The sequence below is a fragment of the Mastacembelus armatus genome, chromosome 16 (genome assembly GCF_900324485.2).
Source record: "Mastacembelus armatus chromosome 16, fMasArm1.2, whole genome shotgun sequence".
Classification (NCBI taxonomy): domain Eukaryota; kingdom Metazoa; phylum Chordata; class Actinopteri; order Synbranchiformes; family Mastacembelidae; genus Mastacembelus; species Mastacembelus armatus.
Genome location: NC_046648.1, coordinates 15,546,276 through 15,567,869, shown reverse-complemented (window position 1 = coordinate 15,567,869; position 21,594 = coordinate 15,546,276). Strand labels below are relative to the sequence as shown.

General features: G+C 41.6%; 1 protein-coding gene across 3 annotated transcripts; it reads left to right on the top strand.

The window, feature by feature from the left end:
- The first annotated feature begins 804 nt into the window (after window positions 1-804).
- shc1 (SHC (Src homology 2 domain containing) transforming protein 1) lies at window positions 805-19,807 on the top strand. 3 transcript variants are annotated; one of them, XM_033325628.1, is made up of 14 exons: window positions 805-985; window positions 9,295-9,474; window positions 11,812-11,976; window positions 12,175-12,245; window positions 12,686-12,749; window positions 13,713-13,832; window positions 15,582-15,635; window positions 16,000-16,051; window positions 17,360-17,486; window positions 17,588-17,735; window positions 17,882-17,939; window positions 18,202-18,321; window positions 18,900-19,156; window positions 19,293-19,807. In XM_033325628.1, exons 2-14 carry the CDS (start codon window positions 9,460-9,462, stop codon window positions 19,419-19,421), a joined length of 1,380 nt encoding a protein of 459 aa, XP_033181519.1. In that variant the 5' UTR covers window positions 805-985; window positions 9,295-9,459; the 3' UTR covers window positions 19,422-19,807. The 3 variants fall into 3 exon arrangements, with proteins under 3 accessions (XP_033181519.1, XP_026173628.1, XP_026173627.1); XM_026317843.1 differs by lacking the exon at window positions 9,295-9,474; XM_026317842.2 differs by lacking the exons at window positions 805-985; window positions 9,295-9,474 and having other exon boundaries at window positions 10,268-11,976.
- Window positions 19,808-21,594: the final 1,787 nt, after the last annotated feature.

Sequence of the window (21,594 nt, the reverse complement as noted above, 5' to 3'; positions counted from 1 at the left end):
AGCACTAACTAATAATGTATTTGTCTTCTTATGAAGTTTAATGTCTGTTTAAATGAGTATTATTCATTGACTCAGCAGTAAAATGTTCAGTTTCAGCTCTGATCAGATTAGAAACTTCACATCTTATCACATGCTGATTTTTCATACAAAGTTTCTTTAGTTTAAAGAAATTGCACATCAGTCAGTTTTGTTGTTCATTTGAGGTAGGTTTACCCACCCTTTATGTTACCTAAGGAACATTAAAGGGCTGCTAGAGGAAAGATTATTATAATGTAGTAGATATGAAGACAAGGCTGTTGCAGAAGTGACTTTTGTTTTGGAAAAATAAAAATACAGGCAAGCGTGGTCTTGTGGTGGACTATGGAGGAAAGCAAAACTTTTTCATGTTGCATGATGTGTTTATTTAAGGTAAGTTAGCCTACGTGTTGGTGCTTTTGGCTTGCAATCTGGATTTTCTGTTTTTACGCAATCTGCTCTGAACAGGCCAGGTGCACGAAACAGTGCTAACACGCACACGCATACACACACGCACACACACAGTCATACTTCACTATAGTTGTGAGGACACTCTTGACATAATGCAACCTAATTCTAACCCTAACCCTAAACGAAGTATTAACCCTCAAAAAACATTTGAATTTGTGAGGAAATGTCCTCAAAAGATTGGCACCAGAATAATACGTGTTCCACACAACCACAGAAAGACGTGCACACACACACACAGGCAGGATCCGCAGCCAGATGACGTTGCCATTTGTTCACGGAAGTGGCTTCTGTCGTGAGCGTGGAGGGGGGTGGGGGGAGGACGGGAAGGAAAGGGAGAGCAGAGAAAAAGTTCAGACTAATATACCGTATGAAGTTAATCACAACTGTTGGACGTCTGCTTCACAAAACCATCGACCCTTTGTCCCTTTAGATGAAATTAAGCTGAAGTGTGTGCAGCTTGGTGGGCAGGAAGGGGAACTCGTTGGAAAGGGAAGAGCTGGTAAGTTACTCGTTAAAGTTGACCACTACTATCTGTTTTTTTTTTTTGGGACATGGTTTGCTTTCTGGTGCGTCAGAGTACAGCGCTTATTGTAGCTACTGGTCTGAAAGTTTGAGGAAACAGCTCACTTACTATGGTTGTGGTTCCCAATGAGAAGCGTTGCTCTGCCTGTGTACAGACGTGAGCTTGTGTTATATGAAGACGATTCGGTGTGGTGTAGCCTGTCGGGTTGCTTTGAAAATGCTGCTCATTATTAAACTGGACTGCGCACGCATTAGCGAAATGTTTAACTTGTGTTCGGCCTCTCGCTGCCAGACGAGTTTTTTAGGTTTTGGCATTTGAGCCTTTACGCAACATTGTGGAGTTAGTGCATTTAGTTTAAAATAGGCAACGATGAAAAAGTCATCTGAGTTGCCTCAAGCGTATGTTTTTCAGCAAATGAAGAGAATAGGTCACAGATTTTTTTTTTTTTTTTTTTTTTTTGTGGTGGTGAAGCGATTAATCGATGAATCCATGAGTAAATAGACAGAAAAATCACTGTTTTGAAAAATCAGGTATATATATTTTTCAGCTTCTCTCTATTTTATGTGATGGTAAACTGACTGATCTGTGTATCTTGGACTGGTTGTCAGACAAAAGTCATTTAAATATTTTACCTGTGAGAAATCATAATCTGTGTCATTGCCCTGATGTTTTATACACAAATTAATTGTTAATCAATACTGAAATAGTCATTAGGGGCTGTCTTAATTGTCAGTGAGATATTTTGAGGTCATCAGTGCACACACACACACACACACACACACACACACACACACACACATAAATCTGTTCAGACAGTAAACTTGTCGTTATTCTTCACTTCCCTCTGTATCCATGGAGACCGATCAGCAAAACGCAGCTCTTGTGTGTTGAAACAGGGTCACTGTGACAGAGTTAAAGTTCACCATGAACAGGTGAAGGACAGACTATTATGGAAACAGACTCAGGAGTATGTGAGATGATTGAGGCGACTGAAAGCAGTGGGCTCACTGTCTCTTATCAGGGTCAGCCACACCGCTCTGACCAGCAGCCCCTGACATGCTATTATATAGTGGAAGTTATCTGTGCTGATGAAGTGGAGAGGAAGAGAAGGTCCAATCATCACCTGATCCGAAAAATGGTAGATTCATGTCAGGAGCCAGACAAACAAGACATGTGCACCTACGCACACATACACAAGGACAACATCAGCACAACCAGAAAGATATTCCGAGACACAGTCTGTCAGCCATGAGCGCAGCATCTCGGCCACTCTATCACAGCACTGGCACAATCCAAAATCCAATTGATTATAATTGTATCTGTCCAATTCTGCTCAAACCCCATCAGCCACAAGTAAAAGCTTTAGTCCTGATTGACAGCACACCGTGAGACTATGACTTCACTTTGACAGGTGTATGCACTTGTCCATTCACCCACATGCAAATAACCTATGTAGGAATAAGCTTTGATTTCTTTGATTTTGATTGAGTGAATCTTTTTCTTTTCCTATTCGGCTGCTCCCTTCAGGGGTCGCCACAGCGAATCAGCTGCCTCCATTTAACCCTATCCTGTTAGCCCTAATATTAGTATTTAAATAAGTTGTGGTACTTAAAACTTTGATATTGGTAGAACATATTGGTGAGGTGCTACTATGCTGTAAATACATCAAGAATGTTGACAGGATACAATGCAGTCTTGTGTGTTTATCTGTCCATGCCACAATGTGTTTGTCTCTGTCTTTGTGTCCGATGTGGCTGCTAAATCTGTCTTGAGTGTCGGTATGTTTGTCAGTGTGGTGTTTGTGTGTGTTTGTGTTTGTGTTTGTGTGTGTGTGTGTGTGTGTGTGTGTGTGTGTGTGTGTGTGTGTGTGTGTGTGTGTGTGTGTGTGTGTGTGTGTGTGTGTGTTTCTGGAAACAAACTGTAGGAGTTTGTTTTCGAGGTCGTAGCATGTGGTTGTCCGTCTCTACCTTTACATAATGGGGCTGAGTCTCAGCTGTGCTTCCTCTTGCTCTGCCTGGTTGAGTGCAACACTCTCAGTGTGCAGTCCTCTGTGTAAACCACAGTTTGAATAATGTCCTGTGTTGTGTGACGGTAACCCAGAGATGCGAGTGTAGCTTTGGTGTAATGTATAATAAACAGAACTTAAGTTGTAACTGTCACTGGAATTTTTGGATTTTGTATAAACTTGGCCTTACTGTTACATTGGCTTTGACATATACAGTATATGAGCATGAATCTGCTGTGCCATGTATTTTAACCTGAAAAATGCCTCTGCATCTTTATCTTGGTCAATCTCCTATGCAAAAAGCTGAGCTTGCATTTTCAGAAGTCACCTCCTTTTTGCAACTCAGGGCTCCTCGTCCCTTCTCTAGGCTAGGTAATCTGTGTTGGATGAAATATTGAAGTTGTTCCTCTGCCGTGCAAGGTCACTCTATGGTCAGATTAATATCAGGGCTGGGGTAGGCTGTTATTGCTGTTTTATGCTCTAGATTGTTCCTTAAACTGATTACAGCGAACACTAAATCTCAAGTAAGATAATTATCATGCCAAAGACACTGAAAAAATGTACAGATCAGCAGAAAGTTTTTTTCTTTTTCTTTTTTTTTTTTGTTCATTTATCTATACAGGCTAAGCTTCTGAAACACAGCAATTTGTAATATTTCCACACAAACAGCCATACAAGAACTTAGTATGAAATAGGCAAAGGTGTGATTTAATCAGGCAATGTCTGTTTAGAGAAATTCATGGCAAAGCATATCACCTGCTGTTACATTTAATGTCATGCTCAGAATGTATGTTGCTGAAAAAGTAAAGTTTGTCTGGGAACTTAAGTGAAGAGGTAATGCTGTCTTTGGCTAAGAAACCATTATTGCATGGGTGGGAGTTGTATGTGGAGAGTGGTAGCAGGAAGGGAATGATGGAAGCAGATAGAGATGTGGCAGTGTGGTTGGAATGGGTGGTTGAGGGGGGCTGGCACAACCCAAAATAGCTGGCTCACATGTTCAGTGTGTGCATGGTGAGCTATGAAACCGACATAAGGGACTCCTCCTGAATGCCTGACTAATCTAGTGTTCAATCTCACTCATAAATTTTGAAAATGTAATTGTCATTACACTGTTTGCATGTATATACATGTCTTCCGATTGGTGGGGTTTTACACGCTCACTCCCACTGTTCCCTGTGCCCCCATCATTTTCATCACTGCTTTTCTTGTTTTCATAATGTGAACTGATGATGGGCAGCAATTAAACATGGCAATAGTTCAGAAGGGAAACGGTTAGTGACTAGGCCCGTTTACTCATTTGCACTCATTTTGTGGTCTAGTGTATGTACAAGGGTGAATGAGGCAGGTCAAATCAGAGTATACACACACAGGCATACAGTATAAGAGCAGACAGCAGATGTGGCCCTGCAGCGTGTGCATTAGATCCAGACCTCTGTCTCTGTTCGTCTCTGCCTGTTTTGTCTAATAAATACTGACGAGCTGCTGCTCCCATAGAATTATTCCATCTGCTCTATGTACAGAAACGAAAAGCTCACTGGCTAACTCACACTGGGCAAGCTGAGACGCAAACATCCTACACATGTGGTCCTTTCAGTTAATTCCTTTCATTCCACAGCGTGTGTGTTTCAACATGCACACTGGATTATTGCCTTTCTCCAATCACTCTTGCTCCTTCTCTCTTGCACTTTCCATTACTTTCACCCACTCAATCTTGCTCAACCTCTGTTTTATGTCAATGTTGTCTCCCTGTGTGTTTGATCAACTGGGCAGTTTATATCAAGGAGGTATCATGACCCTCTCCACAGCTGATCCTGGGAGCAAAGCATGCTGGGAGTCGAGTTGCTACGAGGGCGGCATTGAAGTGCTCTGTGATTGGCTCTTTGAGTCTTGTGTGTACGTGTGTGTATCGTGTGCTGGTCTGCACGTTGGTGTTAGGGTTATAGACTCACAGGCAGTCTGTGTTGGCCAATGGAATATATGGTAAGCCATTCATATGATACAACCAGCTCTTTAAAAAACATACAGTGGCAAAGGGGGCGCTTCTTTTTATCACAATAAAACATCTTTGAGGACCATAAAAAGTTAAATGCCTGATATGTAAATCAGTAATTATAATGGCATTTAGGAAATGATGTGTATAAAGGTTACATTACAGTATGTGAAACACAGAAATGATCATTTGGATTATTTAGTTCATGAAGTTCAAAAATCGGCCTTAATAACCTGTAACAATAGGGCTGCAGGATTGCAGAAAAATACTCTAACCTAGTTCTCTGGACACTGAACATAACCAGTTTACATAGTAAGGACATAATTCACAAAATTAAGTTTGAAAAATTTTAAAGCTAATTTATAATCAATTTTCTATAATTCCAAATGTTGTAAAATGTAATGTTTGAAACTTTGAGGTGATAAAAGAGTGCCCGTAACAGTTTGATATGACTTTTTACTGTGCATTTTGAATATTATATAATTGAAAAGGTTTCCCATGCAGTAGTACTGAAAGAAATATTTCAATATAGTTAGAATACCAGTGCAATGTAATCCCATGAAAGTGGAAAAATCTGTATATTCACGGTGTGTAATCAGGGATGAGTAATTATACAATCCTCCTGTGTATATAAATTTTAGTTTGAGTTACTGTTAATTACACTGAGCTGTCAGTTTATTAGATCTACCTTGCTAAAACTAATGATGTCATTCTAAAGTCTATGAGTATAAACTATTCACTTACTAATATATACAAAGCTCTTCAAGAAAGCAATATTATCTTTCTGTCAACCCCAAGTCATAGTGTGTCATTTGTTTCTCTGGCTACAATCATGATGCAGGCTATGGGTGAAGGGGGCTTTCTTTTCCAGTCAGTATCATACTAATCCTGTCTTTGTTGTGTTGTACACTGAAGAATATTATCTTGAATGACACTGTAGTTTTCTGCAGTTCTGATTTTGATCCTTCACACTCCTGAGTGTGCTACTTGACTACATGATAATGATGGTGTAGTGGTCGAATGTTGTACTGCAGGGACTCTATGTTCGGGTGTCATTTGAGAACTCCTTGTTATGGACTCTGCTGGGTTCCTGTGTCACTCTGTGGGTGGTTTCCTCTGCTACACTGCCTTCTCATTAGATACGCATGAATGTTGGTAGCGATCTCTGGTCTCTTTCTGCAATCAGTTGTGCTTGTGTTTGCCTGGTAACAACCTGTCCTTTCCCCTAGAGAACTCTAGTCATGTAGCATAGGGAATATTATGATGTGAATGGGTTTCTTTTTTCCTTTTTTTTTTTTCCCCTCACTTTCATCAATTTTATGTATTGTGGCCTCATGTCACACTCTGTACAGCACACAGAGTGAGGGTGATCCCTCTTTCCCGTCTATCTCCATCTACCCTCTCTCTTTCTCTCTTTCTCTCCCTCTTTCACCCTGTTTCTCAGGTTACCAAACATGAATAAGGGAGGAGCCTTGAACAGTCAACATGGACAAACCTTTTCCCTTACACATGCACACACAAACATACTTATCTCACCCCCCTTTCTCCCTCCCTTCCTCCACAATCTCCATATCCTCTTGGAGTGTCTGCATTAACGTGCAGGAGTAGAGCATCTCGTGGGCATACACATGTACACTGCTAAATGACTGAGGCTGCAGAGAGGAGGTGGGGGGAAGGGGAGGAAACAGGAAGGAGGTTGGATGGGAAAAAAGGAGATGGGGAGGGAAAAAGCAGCAGGAGTGTGTGTGTGTGTGTGTGTGTGTGTGTGTGTGTGTGTGTGTGTGTGTGTGAGAGAGAGAGAGAGAGAGATAGAGAGAGGGTATGGTAAGAGAGAAAATGGGAGGCAGCATCACCCACCCAGACTGGGAGGAGGGGAGAACAGACAGCGTGCTCTTCCCTCTAACAGACAGAGGTGGAAAGAAAGTGGGAATGGGAGACAGACGTGAGGGGAGAAGAGGAGCACAATGAAGGAGTGCCATTGTCCGTCCCAGCAACACTGCCATTTCACCGTCTGCTAAAAGAGAGACAGAGACAGAGGAGGGAAAGGAAGCGAAGGGAGCCAAACGGAGGGGAGGATAGATGGAGAGGAGCTGCCGGCAGTGACTTTGTGAATTAATCGAGCAGATCAGAGGAGAAGCACGTTTTTCAGGGAGTGGATGGATGGAGAGACAGAAAGAGGAAGGAACGGACGAATGACCGGACAGTCTATGGCTGTTTAAACATTAATGTGGTTCTCATGTGAATATGGAGCCCAGCTTTAGATGATTCACCGTGGATTATCAAGTGTATGCTTTTTAAACCAAAAAGGAACTATTTATGTTTTGTCATTCATTAAAACAAAAGAACTCTTAGGGAAATTGATTAGACTCACTTTATACAGAACAGTTTTTTTTCTTTTGTGTAAATATAGACTCTTTGTGACTTCTGCTTTTCTATTCTGTATGAACATTGGATCCACTGCAGGATGTTACACATCATTTAGCAGTGTTAGCTGCTGCACAGATTATTCAGGTTGTTTTTATGCAACTTTTCTATATGTGAGTGTTGTATTTTAGAAGTAAATGGTTAATGTTATTTGTGTATACTGTTATGAGGAAAGTGATTGTTCTTTGAAATATTACCAGACATACAGTTTTATGTGCCCTAGATAGAGTCAGTGCATGCGGCCGACATGGGATGTCAACATTGATTGGATTTATTGTTGGCGCGACGCTGGTGAAACTTTGATCATTTCCTGAAACCTATTGATCTTTCTAAGAGTCTGTAGTTTTTCCTCCTGCTGGATGGGGAAAAAAAGCTCTAATGCAGAGCCGTTCATTTAGCAACTAATTGCTGCTGTGTGATTTAACAAAGCAGTTATCTGTTTGTCGGAAGATTTCTGCTGCTGTCAGGACTTCTCGGTATATATCCCTCACAGGCATCTCTTTTAATGTCTGTTGCCATAGCAACGGGCGGCAGCTGCAGACAGAACAAGATGTAAAGTTATTTTTTTCTTGTCTTTCAAAACTGGTGCTGTTTCATTAAGTAATGTTCAGTCGGTAAGATGCAGTAGACTTGGTTATTCTATGGTTGTGTGCAGTCCTAAGAGTTTTTTTTCTGATACTGGATTTTTTTTTTTTTTTTTAATTCATTAGACAGTCTTTGTCTACACGGAGCTCGGCAGCCTCCGACAATCAGGGTTGTTTCAGGTTACTTGTCTCCTCTTCCCCATTCTGTTTGTGTGTTTTGTGTGAATCAGCATAGTCCTGGTTGTCTTGGTCTCATGTTTATGAAAGAAAACTACCATCTTCATCAGTCTCACTGATGTGCCATTATTGGGAATGCCTAGCTCCATTCAATTATCATACTGGTTCCATGTCATCCTGTGCAGCTGCTTGGCAATGAGCCCACTAATCACTGATCATTAGGTGCACTATGCCTGTGACAGTCTGTTCATTTTAGTGTCTGTATGTAGGTGACTCAGGATTTCTCCTCTTGTAGAGGGTCATTTCCTCTGCAGTCACCTGACCGACACTGTGTTCTGTGCACTTAAACATCCTCGGGAAGGGTGAGAGTGAACTCTGCTCATAAAATAATTGTAATAATTTATTAATACTATATTTTCCTCTTTAGTGTTAACAAGATCATTTATGATAGATCCTTTGCCTTTTTAAGTGCTAATTCTCTCTCTAGAGTAATTTCTGGTTCTATTAGGGACGAGCTGTTTTGTTTGCTCTGCATGTTCTTTGTCTAAATATGAAGTGTCTTTTTTGACTTTTCCAGCCATACTTCTATACACTATTTATCATCCCAGCCTCTGGCAGTGTGTGAGTGTGCCTGGATCCTCATTGGTGCTTTTTGGCCAAGACCAGACGGATGACTAGCTAGAATTGCTAGACAATCCCTCTGTGGTGCTAGACTGGTGTAGGCGACTGTTCCTTTGCCATGCATCCAGCACCCACTACAAGCTGGCACTCTGTACTTCAGACACAGTTCTGAAATGTCAGTGTGTGGAAAAATCACAGTTTTTACTTGGCATCACTGAAACATTGGTGCCAAATTTACAGCCTTGTGTAAGTAGTCTAGGCAAGGTGTGTGTAAATCTCGCTCTGCTTGCAGGGAATAAAGGTCAACAGATTGTAAATATGACTAGTGCCTCAACAGCACTAAGGTGTAGGCTACCTAGCTTGCTGCAAGATTGCAGGTACAGCCTTGCCTGCTACTGAGGTCAAACTGCTGCAGGCTGTTTGTTTGTGGCACTTTGGGTTACAAGAGACTGTTAATGTTAACAGACTGTTGTTTGCCTTTTAGGTTGGACTATGCAGAATATGAGATGATGTGGTGTCTGTACACTGGTTTGTGGTAGAACTGAGCGCAAAACTGCTGCTGGAATAAGCCCTGCCTTAGATAAGGAAGGAAACAGGAAACGGTTCCAGAAATACACTTGGCTTGTTCATATCATCTGGGGCTGTGTCAATGCTCTTCTCTCAGGTAGCTGACTATAATCTGGGCTTATTATTTGAACCAGTCAATAATGAAATCACAAATAATAACATGAAGAGATCAGCAGTGGAACACGGTGCAGTTTTAATTGAATATTTCTAGCTGGGTAAGTGAGTTCTCATTCAACACTGATGAGCCTCCAGCACCATTCAGGGAACCTGGGTTGGTAGTTCAAACCAGACCAATCCGGTCTCATTATTATCACAAAAAGCCCACCGGTAGTCGTCATCAGCCAATGACCTACATTCTCTATTGTTACATCACCATCCTTCTACAGTAGTGTGTGTCACAGATGGCATCTCAGACTCACCCTACCACAATCTAATGGTGCTCCATCCTAACCAAGGTGGTGAAGTTTTAGGGAACACACTTGAACCGTGGCAGCCTCACTTGTTTTAGCCATATCAGGAACTTCAGTCAGGAACGGGCCCATCTCTGCCAGCCCAGTCTTAAGTACTAACCTTTTATGTTGTTGTTTTCTACTGGTGTCTAAAGAAGTAACCATGCCTAGCCTCTAGCAATCCCTATTCCTAAAGACAGAGCAGTAGAAAGACAGGACAGGACAAGACCATTTATATATTAGACAGAGGGACTGTTAAACAGGACAGCCTGGAGAACGGGCGAGCAGACGAGGGAGGGGGCGAGGGGGAACGAGAGATCATCTGGAAGAGGAGAGAGGAAGTGGTGGCGCGGGAGAGGGCGGAGGCGTTGGAGAGACAGAGGTTGGCGGAGTACATCGTGTGGAGGAAGAGAGAGGGCTTCCAGGAGAAGAGAGGAGACAAAGAGAAGGGAGGAAAGAGTGTAGAGAAAGGGAAGGAGGCTGTGCTTGAAGTAATTTGGAAAAGGAGAGAAGAAGAGGAAGAGACAGGGAGGGAGAGAGCAAGGGCTATTCAGAGAGGACATGAAACTATTTGGAGGAAGAGAGAGAGAGAGTAAAAAAGACACTTGATAAAAGATCTAAGAGTACGTTGCACTGGAAAAGTAGGTGTTCAAAACCCATGCTGCTGCCAGGAGTTGGAGACTAGCCATATACCAGTAAGCCTCCTCTCTCTTCTTTAGCAGTTCTGGGCTCCATTGAGCTCTGCAGGTGCTCACTGTAGTATTGACCAACTGGAGCATTGTATTGTGTGTGTGTGTTGATACCGTGTTTGTGTGTGCAGCCCCCTTGCAATCCCATCGTTGGCTGCTAATAGGATTTTTATGGGCCCATGTCAAGCAGGATAGAGCTGCCAAGGGGAGCTGCTTCACACATGCTCACATGGGCACACACCAACACACACATACTGTCTCACTCACAAACACATCACGTACAAGTGCACACCCCTCAATGCAGTAATACACACATGTGAGGGGGCAGTGAGAGACAATCACTTGTGTTGATTCTCCATGGTGCTGGCGACAGCTGGAAGACTTGCCCTCCCTGTGTGGCTTTTAAGTTGGGACAAGATACTCACAGATATTGTTTTACATTATGGCAAAATCACCAAGATATGAATACTTTGTGTGGAGTTGAGACCATGTGATCATCAGTCTCTGGGAACACAATGAACACCGAAGCAGATTTAAACTGAACCAAAAACAACATGATCTGCACTGGTGCGACAAATCATCTACATTCTTCTACTAACTGGGACAACTCACTTCTCCTCTGCACCTCTTCTCATTCTGCTTGCATTGTGGATAAAGCCGTTTTAAAGAAGTTTGATTTTGGCTGCCTGATAATGAGTGGAGGACAGACAACCAGACAAATGGATGCAGCTCATACGTTGAGCAAAACAGAGAGATGACTGCATGTCCTTTTATGGAAAAACTTTGAATAGAGATAAAGAGACTGTTCGAATCACTAGAGTCTGTGTGGACTTGCACGGATATAAAAACTGACACTGCAGATTCATTATGGAACTTGTCCCAAAAACCAAGTACACCCACTTTCGGAGTGAATCGCTGAGCTCAACTGATGAAACAAACTCCAACCCATCATCTTTCCCCCCTTCCAGCCCTGCAACCCCACTTACTCCTTCCCCTGGTTTACCTTCTTCTCTCTCCTCCTCGTCTCTCACTCCCATCTTGCCTCCCTCTTCTCCCCGCCCAGCTGAGAACAGCCCCACCACCCTCTGTTCCTTCTTTCCTAGGATGGGTTCCCTTCGTCTGGGGGTCTCTGCCACTCTTCTCCCAGGGCTCAAGGCCTCAAGCAGGCCACAGCAGAGTCAACCACCTGTTGAGTCCTCTGGGGATGACAGGAGCAGTTCTAGCTCCTCCCCACTACTTCATCACCCAGTTCCACCTCTAACCGCTCCTTCTCCCCTTCCTCGACCTCCTCTGCAGGACATGAACCGGCTGGGAGGGGTGTCTAGGAGGGCACGGGTGGAAGGAGGGCAGCTGGGAGGCGATGAGTGGACGCGCCATGGCTCCTTTGTCAACAAGCCCACCCGTGGCTGGCTGCACTCTGACAATGTGGTCAGCACAACCGGTGTTTCCTACACTGTACGGGTAAGTGACCCACACACTCTCACTAAACCCAAACTAAATAATATAATTAGATACCTCTGCATGTATACACTTCTTTCACATTTTAAAAACTGACACCACTGCTTGATTTCTATTGTTTAAACTGTGTTCCCTCTGTCCAGTGAGACTGTGATGTAGAAAATTCTCATGTTATGTGTTACCTCCTTGTTTTCTGCACAGTATATGGGTTGCGTGGAGGTCCTACAGTCAATGCGAGCACTCGACTTCAACACCAGAACTCAGGTCACCAGGTGAGACTACACACTGCTTTCTAGTTGCTGACTTGTTGCCTTCATTTCATGTCTTGTTTGTGCATGTTGGGACAAGATGGTATAAGTGTAGTTAGATTTTTAGACATACACATCGCTTCCTTGCTTTTCTGTCCCCCTTTCACTCTCTTTTTGCTTGCGTGGTTTCTGTTAGTGTCGACTGCATCTGCTCATATGTTTGTGTGCATGTGTTGTCTGCAGCTCTCTGACCCTAAATTAGAATGTGCTGGAATCCTGGTGGTTTCCTTCTGGTTTCCGTAATGATGTTTGTCTCCACGTGGCAGAGACAAGTACACTTGCCAGTGGTGATGAATTTATTCGCCCACTGTCAGATGTCATTTAATACACATAAGTGTGAGCCTGGGAAGGTTTGATTCTTTATGACATGCCATTGCAACATTTGCCTGTTTTTAATGTTTCAGGGAGGCCATCTCTGTGGTGTGTGAGGCAGTACCTGGAGCCAAAGGAGCCCAGCGCAGGAGAAAGGTACACACCATGCACGCAAGCACACACCCTTATGGGGCATTATTTATTTATACAACTTAAGTGGGCGGCAATGGGAAGGGTTTTCTGGATAAGAGCTAGATTTAGCTTGATTGTCCACTCTGTGGTCAGTTGGGCATTCACTCACACACCCTCTCTTTCACACAAACACAAACACATGGACACAAATCTTGATTTAGGCAGATTGCACACTTCTGCGGTTAGCAGGCTTCTTGAAGGTAATTACCAATCACTCTCTGGTCTCTCTTTTCCCTCTTTCTTGTCACAAGGGAGGCTGGAGAGGTGGAGTGGTAGCTTGTCTGGAGCCGGTGTCAGGCCAAAGAAGCACTACAGATTAGCAGGCATGGCCATCGGTCTGCTGTTTAAAGACCGTTTGTGTCTCTTGCACAGTATTTCTGTAAAACCAAAAACATCCACCCAAACAGTCTATAAAACAGGTGACTGCCATAGCAGCATTCGACCAAGGAATGTCTGGCAGTCTAACACACCAGACAAAATACAGTTATAGGATGTAAGCTAGAATGAGCTAGTTTTGTCTTTCTGATTTGGCCTCACTGAGGTTAATGTGGCTAGGCATGTGCATCCTGTCTCGATGCTGCTGTTCGCAGACTGAAATCCAAATATTCTGGAGCAGCTGCATGAAAACCATGAGAACATGAGGAGTACAGGGATGAATGGGCTGGCACTTCAATGTTGGCATGAACTGCATGATGCTCTTGGCTCACCCTAAACTGTCCTGTCTACTGCCCATTGGTGACAGTTGGTCTTGGAGACGGGATCGCTTTCACAGTTGCAGCTGTTCTCCCACTCCTACACAGATTCCATATATGACAGACAAGGAACATTCAGTTGACTGATGTGCTTTCTTGAATAAAAAAAAATACCCTGTTTTCTCTTCCTACACCTTGTTTGTTTATTTTTATATGGACTGCTTCCCTTTCACAGCCTACCTCTCGCTGTCTGACATCAATTCTTGGGAAGAGTAACCTGCAGTTTGCTGATATGACAATCAGCCTCACCATCTCGACCAGCAGCCTCAATCTGCTGGCCTCTGACTGCAAACAGGTTAGTCTAAAGTCAGTTTACTCTTGAAAGTCACTGCTGTGTGTATTTTTATCAAAAGCTATTTTGGTATCTGATAGATCTGTCTCTCATAGCCAAAGATAACACTGGGAGTCAAAGATGCATCTGATTATTAGAGCTTTGCTAGTCAAAGTTATGTTTAGTGTCCTGAGTGCACTTGATCTATGCAACTTACTAAAGCAGAGGATCTCTCTAACTGTACATACTCTTCAACTTTAGACTGACAATTTTATTAAAAATGTAATAGTTTGTATCAGTGATCTGTTATATCTATAAAATATTATTCCCTCTAGAGGTTTGAATACACCTTAAAATCTACAGGTTTTACAATATAAGTTTAGTTTCATTCAGCTTTATTGATGTACAATACTATTTGGAAAGCTAGAACATTATTTCTTAACAAGAAGACAGAACATGAATTTTTATGCTAGGGTTATTAGCTCTTTGATTCCTACAAATATATACCTCTGGCTTTGATTACAGCTTTGCAAACTCTCATTATTAAGTACTGCCTGGATTTTGTGGAGGTCCCCAACTTGGGTTACAGCAAAACAACTCAGAATCTTTATAGATCTTCCCCCTGTTTTTACTATTGGGGTAACGCATTGAGGAATCATGTTTCACCTCCCATTCTGAGGCAGGTGGAAGTTTGTCCCAGTTTTTTAACAGGAGTGAGGCCCCTTTGCACTGCACCTACTGATATTTTCAGGTTTTTTTGGCAACTGCTGACTGATCACTGACTGTCGTTTTTAATGATAATTCCTACGTATTGTGCATTATTTTAGAAAAATGTAAAAAATGTTCAAATACTTCATATAATGTTTGAACAGGTTATAAGAGAATTTGCAAAACCTCTAGCAGAACAATGTATAACATGCCAACAATTATGTTTTTTAGCTATTTGAAAGTTTAGAGGTTAAGCCACTTTATAGACTACAAGAGAAAAAAAGCCCAAATCAGTGATGGCTATGTTAAGTAGTCCAAGGTGTTCGGTCTGTAATCACATGAAACTTCATGTTTGATTACTTTGCTTTAACACATGATGCCTTCCAAAATAATACTGTATAGCAATAAGCTTGAATGAAAGCAAAATCACATTGTAAAACTTGATAATCAAGACAATATCTTCACATACCACAGCCTAACTCAGTATGCTATTTTAAGGATTTATATCAGATGTCTGTGTGTGTATGTCTGTCTGTGTCTGACCTTCACCCCTTGTTTGCATCATTTACTCTGGATGGCACACAAATCCCTCTTTACCATCATATTCATTCTTGCATCAGTATGGTTTAGGATCTGATCCTTCTCCTAGACCTCTAATGAGCTGCTAAATGATGTTTATTTCTTTGGGGAGATGGTATACACTAGCACAGTGCACACACATTAACACACAGCACATCAAATGTGCTGTGCACATACATCCATTCACAAATAAAGGCTCAGATAAAGACCACACATTGTGCAGAGGGCATTAGCAAGTGTTGATGGTGTTATTGATCCAACATGGGTGGTTGTTGCAGACTGTTAAAAAGGTGTTTCATCCGTTGTCCCTACTTAGTTTTTATCTTTACTTCAGTGGATGGCACTCTGTGGAGGAAAAGGCACTTTTCTTTGTAATGATTCCATATTTGTCTTTTCATCCACATGCTTTCATCTCACTTCCCACATACTTCATGTCACCCACGTGCTCTCTCTGTTCTCTCTCTTCCCTCTTTCTTTTTTTCACAGATAATCGCCAATCATCACATGCAGTCCATATCCTTTGCCTCTGGAGGAGACCCAGTGAGTCACCCAAACCCTCACTCTCAGCTCAAATCTCTCTCTGGACTTTTTCCATCTTTCTTCAGCCTGCATATCCTTACTTCCTCTCCTCTGTCATTGTCTATTCCTAGGAATACCCTTCACTCCATTGCTGCCTCAAGTGTTTGCAGTCCTTTTCTTCCAAGCTTGATCTCACTACTTCCTGTCATCTCTCTTTCAGCTCAGTGTGTTTTTAACTTCTTTTATGACTTACAGACTGCAGCTTTGCTTTATCTCTTTCTTTTTCTTCTCAACCTTTCTCTTTTAAACCTGCCCTTTACGTTTTCTTCCTATTGATTTTCCCTGTTCCCCTCCTTCCCCTAACCATCTTCCCCTGTCTCCTCAGGATACGGCTGAGTACGTAGCATATGTGGCCAAAGACCCAGTCAACCAGAGAGGTGAGCAGAAAGCACAAAATAACCTTTGCTCAGGTAGCACCTTTCAATATAGACATCATGCATTACTGGGCTATTTCTTTGATCATAGGCCATTGTTAAGTTGCTGATTTGATATCTATATATTTAGTGTCAATAGAGGGTGACCCATAGTAAATATTGGAAATATAAATATAAGAATACCATTTTATTAAAATATGTACATTAAACAAAAGTGAAAACACATCACTATTCTTGGTTTTGTACTCAAAAAGCTGTAGAACAACTGAAAAAAATACTTGAAATACTTTGGGACCATGTACATTAAGGTTTTTCTACTATTTAGCCTTCTTAAATATATAATTCATGTAATCCTGCAATTTGATGGAAACCTAGATTGATTAAAAAATTCCAGTGTCATTGTGCACGGCCTATGTGCATGTACTGTAAGTACTGCTGCTGAAAATTAATTTCCATATACATATTTATAGTTGACTCAAAGTATTCAAATCACTTTTTTAGATTTTATTTGAAATGGAATAAATTTCAATATTCCCAACAGTCTATAATCACTACCCCATAATGCAAATATACATTTTGCAATTTTGTTTCAAATAAAAACTGATTTGGAAATCTCTCCTTTATGTAACTACCCAGTACTTTTTAGAAGCCCTTTTTGGCAGAAACTACAGCTTTGAGTATTTTTGGGAAGTCTCTACAAGCTTTGCACACTGGGATTTGGGCAGTTTATCAAATTAGATCCTCTCACACTCTGGCATATTTGATGGGAAGCATCTGTGAGCTGCCATCTCCAGGTGTCTGCGGAGATGGTCTCTGGGGTTTATGTCTGGGGTTTGGCTGGGACACTCAAGGACAGACTTGCCCCAAAGCCACTCCTGCATTGTCTTGGCTTATTTTCAAGCTGATATTCAACAGACATAGTGCTTGGAGTTCTGCCCAAGGAGTTCAGTTTATGCTTCATCACATCAGAGAATCTTTTTCTTCATCATCTTAGTCATTCAAATGCTGTACAGCAAACTCCAAGCCACTGTCATATCACTTTTACTCAAGATGTCTAGCCCTTCTACTATAAATGCCTAATTGCTGAGGAGCTCTTGACGGTCGCCCTTCTGGCATGTTCTCCTATATCTGCAGAGGACTTCTGAAGTTCAGTTAGAGTAACTCTTCTGAATTCTTTCTGAAGTGACTATATACCTTATGGTCACTTCAGAAAGAATTACAGGTATACCTTATATACCTGATAGATTTGTGTATTTGAAGTACAAGTTGCTGCAACTGTCCTCTCAGTCACTGGTGGCTCCTCTCTTTCAGCATGTCATATCCTGGAGTGCTCAGAGGGCTTAGCCCAGGAAGTCATCAGCACCATCGGCCAGGCCTTTGAACTGCGTTTTAAACAATATCTCAAGAACCCCCCCAAACTGGTCACGCCTCATGACAGGTACATGTAGACATCTTGTGAGCTCAGAACAAGAGCTTGCATTTGTATTTTGTTACCCATAATGTGTTAATGTGCTTTTATAACACCCCTTCCTCTCCCAGAATGGCTCCTTTTGATGGCTCTGCATGGGAAGAAGAAGATGATGAGGCTGCTCCGCCTCCTGATGTCCCTTACTATAATAATTTTCCTGGAAAACAGCCACCCCCTGGTGGAATGATTGACATAAGGACCCGCCCAGGGGCCACGCTGGTGAGAGAGAGAGAGAGAGTATTTATTAACTGTTTTCAGACATGCATACATATCATGGAATCTTTTTTATAAGCCAGAGAAGAATTGTATTTGATATGTCCACATTGTTCAGTGACTTATTTGTTTATATGCCTTTGTGTTTGCAGCCCTATGGACAATCAGGTCAGAGTGACATTCACAAGCAGCCTCTGCCACCTCTACCAGGTGAGATCTGTCTCTGTCTATACGCATCTGACATTCACTGTAAATCTAAAGCTATTGTTGAGGCAGATTAAAACATCAGATTAAAAAATCTTTCTTACCTTATTCTGGATATCTTGTTATTTCCATTAGTATAGATCAGCGTGCATTCTTATTGTTTTGTTTGCTGTTCGGGCTGATTAAATGTCGTAAGTGACAAGCTTACTGACACACACTGTGTGTGTGTGTGTGCGTGCGCGCGTGTGTGTGTGTGCACGTTTTTAAGTGGGTGCCAAGGAAGGGGGACGGGAACTGTTTGATGACCCTTCTTACGTCAACGTGGATAAACCTCGTCCCCCAGTTGCTGCAGCGAATGGAAATGCTCACAGAGACGCTTTTGACATGAGTAAGTGTCTTATGCTTTTAGTATGATAATGTGTTGTGTTGCTAATAAATCTAGGGAGTGCACATGACTAAATAGTTTGCTGGGAAACTAAATAAAAAAGGTAATGACTGACATGGATTTTTGCAAGTGACAAGATGTGTGAATTTTAATCAAAATCTGAGAATTACTGCTAACTGTTCTCTTGTGTAGAAAAATTAAGGATTAATCATTGACTAAGCAGATGAGCTCTGTGTGTGTGTGTACTAGTGTGTACTTGACATTCCAGATGACTGTCTAATTGAAGAGTGGAGCTGCCCACAGAAGGCAGCCTTGAAGGAAGATAAGGGCATTAGAGTGCTTTTGTCCATTACAGGGGCATTTTATGTAACCTGATTGGTTGTGTAAAGCTTGTCAAATTAAATACACGGTGCACTGTGACTGTATAATCCACATCTATGTAAGTCCATGTGGTTTACATTGACACGAAATGCAGACAAAAGTAAAATGTTTTCTGTATAAACATGCATTCCAGCATGACAGAGAAATATAATACTACACATGTTATTTGTATGTTTCTTTTTTTTTTTTTTTTTTTAAAGAGCCATTTGATGATGCCCTGGGGGTCTCTGGGCACAGTGGCCCCAGCTCAGTGACAGCAGTGCCCCCTCTGGTGCAGCAGCTACAATGTGAAGCCTGGTTCCATGGTAGCTTAAGTCGCAGGGAAGCGGAGAGGCTGCTGACCCGCGATGGAGACTTCCTGGTGCGAGAGTCTGGGACCACGCCAGGACAGTATGTCCTCACAGGACAGCAGGGTGGTCAGCCAAAACACCTGTTGCTAGTCGACCCAGAAGGAGTGGTGAGTCAGGGTGGGATAAAGGGGAGGGCAAAGCCTGAATGTTCAAAGGCTGTTTTTTTAAGTTTTTATTACTCATTTGTATAAAGTAGCTGTGCATGTACCTAAACTTGCTTCTAATTACTTTATTCTTTTCTAGGTCCGTACAAAAGACCATCGGTTTGAAAGTGTGAGTCACCTGATAAGTTACCACATGGACAACAGACTCCCCATCGTATCAGCTGGTAGTGAAGTGTGCCTGCAACAGCCAGTAGAGCGCAGGGCCTGACGTTACACACACACCAATGAAATACTCCACCAAATATACTTCAGTTTAACACAAGTCAAACACACCTTCATACTGTATGCTATAATACACATGGCAGCACTACACTTAACATGCTTACACATGCACATGAATACATATGCATACAGAGCGCAAAAAAACTCTCCCTTCTCTCTGCAAAATCATTCACTTGCTGCTGTTGCAACATGTTCCTGTTCTTTCTGAAAGCCAAACTGTGACCTGCAGTCCCTCCTCGACCACACCAACTATCAGGTGCATCCCTCCAATATGGAGTCACACTGCTGCAGTTTCTCAACAGCCTACTGTGAACCAGGGAGGAGCCCTTTGCTAATTTCAGAATGGGGCAGAAAACAAATGCAATTTTTTTTTTTTTTTTTTTTTTAAAGAAAAAAATCTCATCATGTTATTATGAAAAACAAACAAAAAAAAAACAACACGTTATTAATATATAGAATTCTGTACAAAAAATTCTGGGATAGAGAAGTCAAGGAAGGAGCATAAAAGACATTGAACGAAATATTTGTGCTTTTAAGCATGTAGGCTTTCATTCGGGAAGAATTTCCCTCCTCTTGTTGCTGGAGTGTAGTACACAAAATGCAAACAGGATGGCAATCGTTGGCTTTAGAGTCTGAAACAGGCTCAAAAATAAATATCAAGTATCACTTGGGCACTTCAACAGCAAACATGACTTTGAAATAGTTCTGACTGAATATGCATAACCAAGCTTGCTTCAGATCTGATCAAGAGGGCCACCTTAACCCCCACCACTCCCCTATGAAAAACTTTTGAACTTTGACCCCTGGCAAGATAAGTGGTGGTGAGGAAAGCCTGTATGCAACGCTGGGACTATGCCAATGATCATCACATGTTTTTTGTTTTTTCGTTTGTTATTTTAATCTTGGGACTCATTACTTACTGGACATTCTGAGTTAAGGAGGATCTGAACAGCTGAATCATCCTAAATCCTCTACACATACACCTTTATGCCACATACCTGCCATACCAAAGAACATGAACTTGGTCAGTATTGGCAGAAGAAGCCATTATAATTATCAACAGTTATCTATCTTTTGTGATTTATAGCATTGGAATTTATAGAATGAAATATTGAAATGGGCCTATTCTAGAGGGAGGATTTGAGGGGATTGTTCCTGAACACATCATTGATAGGGGGATTTTTAAATTGTATTGATGTCACCTAAAACACATTAACTAGGACATTTTGCGAAGTGTAGACCATCATTTTGACCTATTGCTTTTCGCTGACACCTTAGTATGTGTTTGCATTGACAATCTATGGGTTATATCTTTTAAGTGTATTCTGACTGAGAGCTGTTAAAGGAGACCCCTTTAAATGGTGGCCAATGAGAAATGCTGAGAATTTCCTTCTCCAGAATGATGTATGTCATAGTGACTGGTTTGGTGATTTTTGTGTATTGTGATATTGCTTTACATTTTAATCACTTGAGGGAATTATGTCTTTTATTTAAAACCTTGTATTGTGAAATAGATTGGGGGGTAACAAACACATGGACATAAATGTTTCTGGCGCATTGCTAATGATGAAATATTAAGTAAAATGTTCCTCAGTGTGCTGTTCAGAGGATCTGGAAGGAGAATTACATACTAGTTACTCCTGTCCTCTTCCTCCATCAGTTCATGATGTTTGTTTTTTTTTTTTTTTATATATATATCTTTTTAATTGTGCCTTGTTTCTTCAGTGCAGTCACATCACTTCAATGCAGTCACCTTATGTACTTAATTCAAATGTAGTCTACTACAAGAGAATCTTACACAAGCCTCTCAGTTAAACAAAGACTCTGCAAAAATGACACTCCAATAAACACAAAACAGATCTGGTGATGACACTTTCCTCTGATGCATATTCTTGCATTCAGTTTTTAATCACAGATACTTGATGTCACCATTGTGTGAATATATCCTGGCCATCTGTAAATAACATCCATTTTTGACTGGTCAGTTTAGTATGAACATTATCGTTTTCATAGGTGTGTATTTAAAGATTTACTGGATAAGTAACACAGGGACAGGCACCACAGCACTGCAGTAGCTTTTAACTCCCAATATGTCAAAGACTGAGGCCAAACTTCTGAAGAAGGGATGTTTCAACCTAAACCTTTACAGTCAACCAGTC

Bases quoted from the DNA above. Each gene is read 5' to 3' on its own strand.
- shc1 (XM_026317842.2), top strand. From the start codon at position 11,383: ATGGAACTTGTCCCAAAAACCAAGTACACCCACTTTCGGAGTGAATCG. The intron at 15,636-15,999 runs GTGAGTCACCCA...CTGTCTCCTCAG, and splicing joins TTGCCTCTGGAGGAGACCCA to GATACGGCTGAGTACGTAGC. The intron at 17,487-17,587 runs GTACATGTAGAC...TTCCTCTCCCAG, and splicing joins CTGGTCACGCCTCATGACAG to AATGGCTCCTTTTGATGGCT.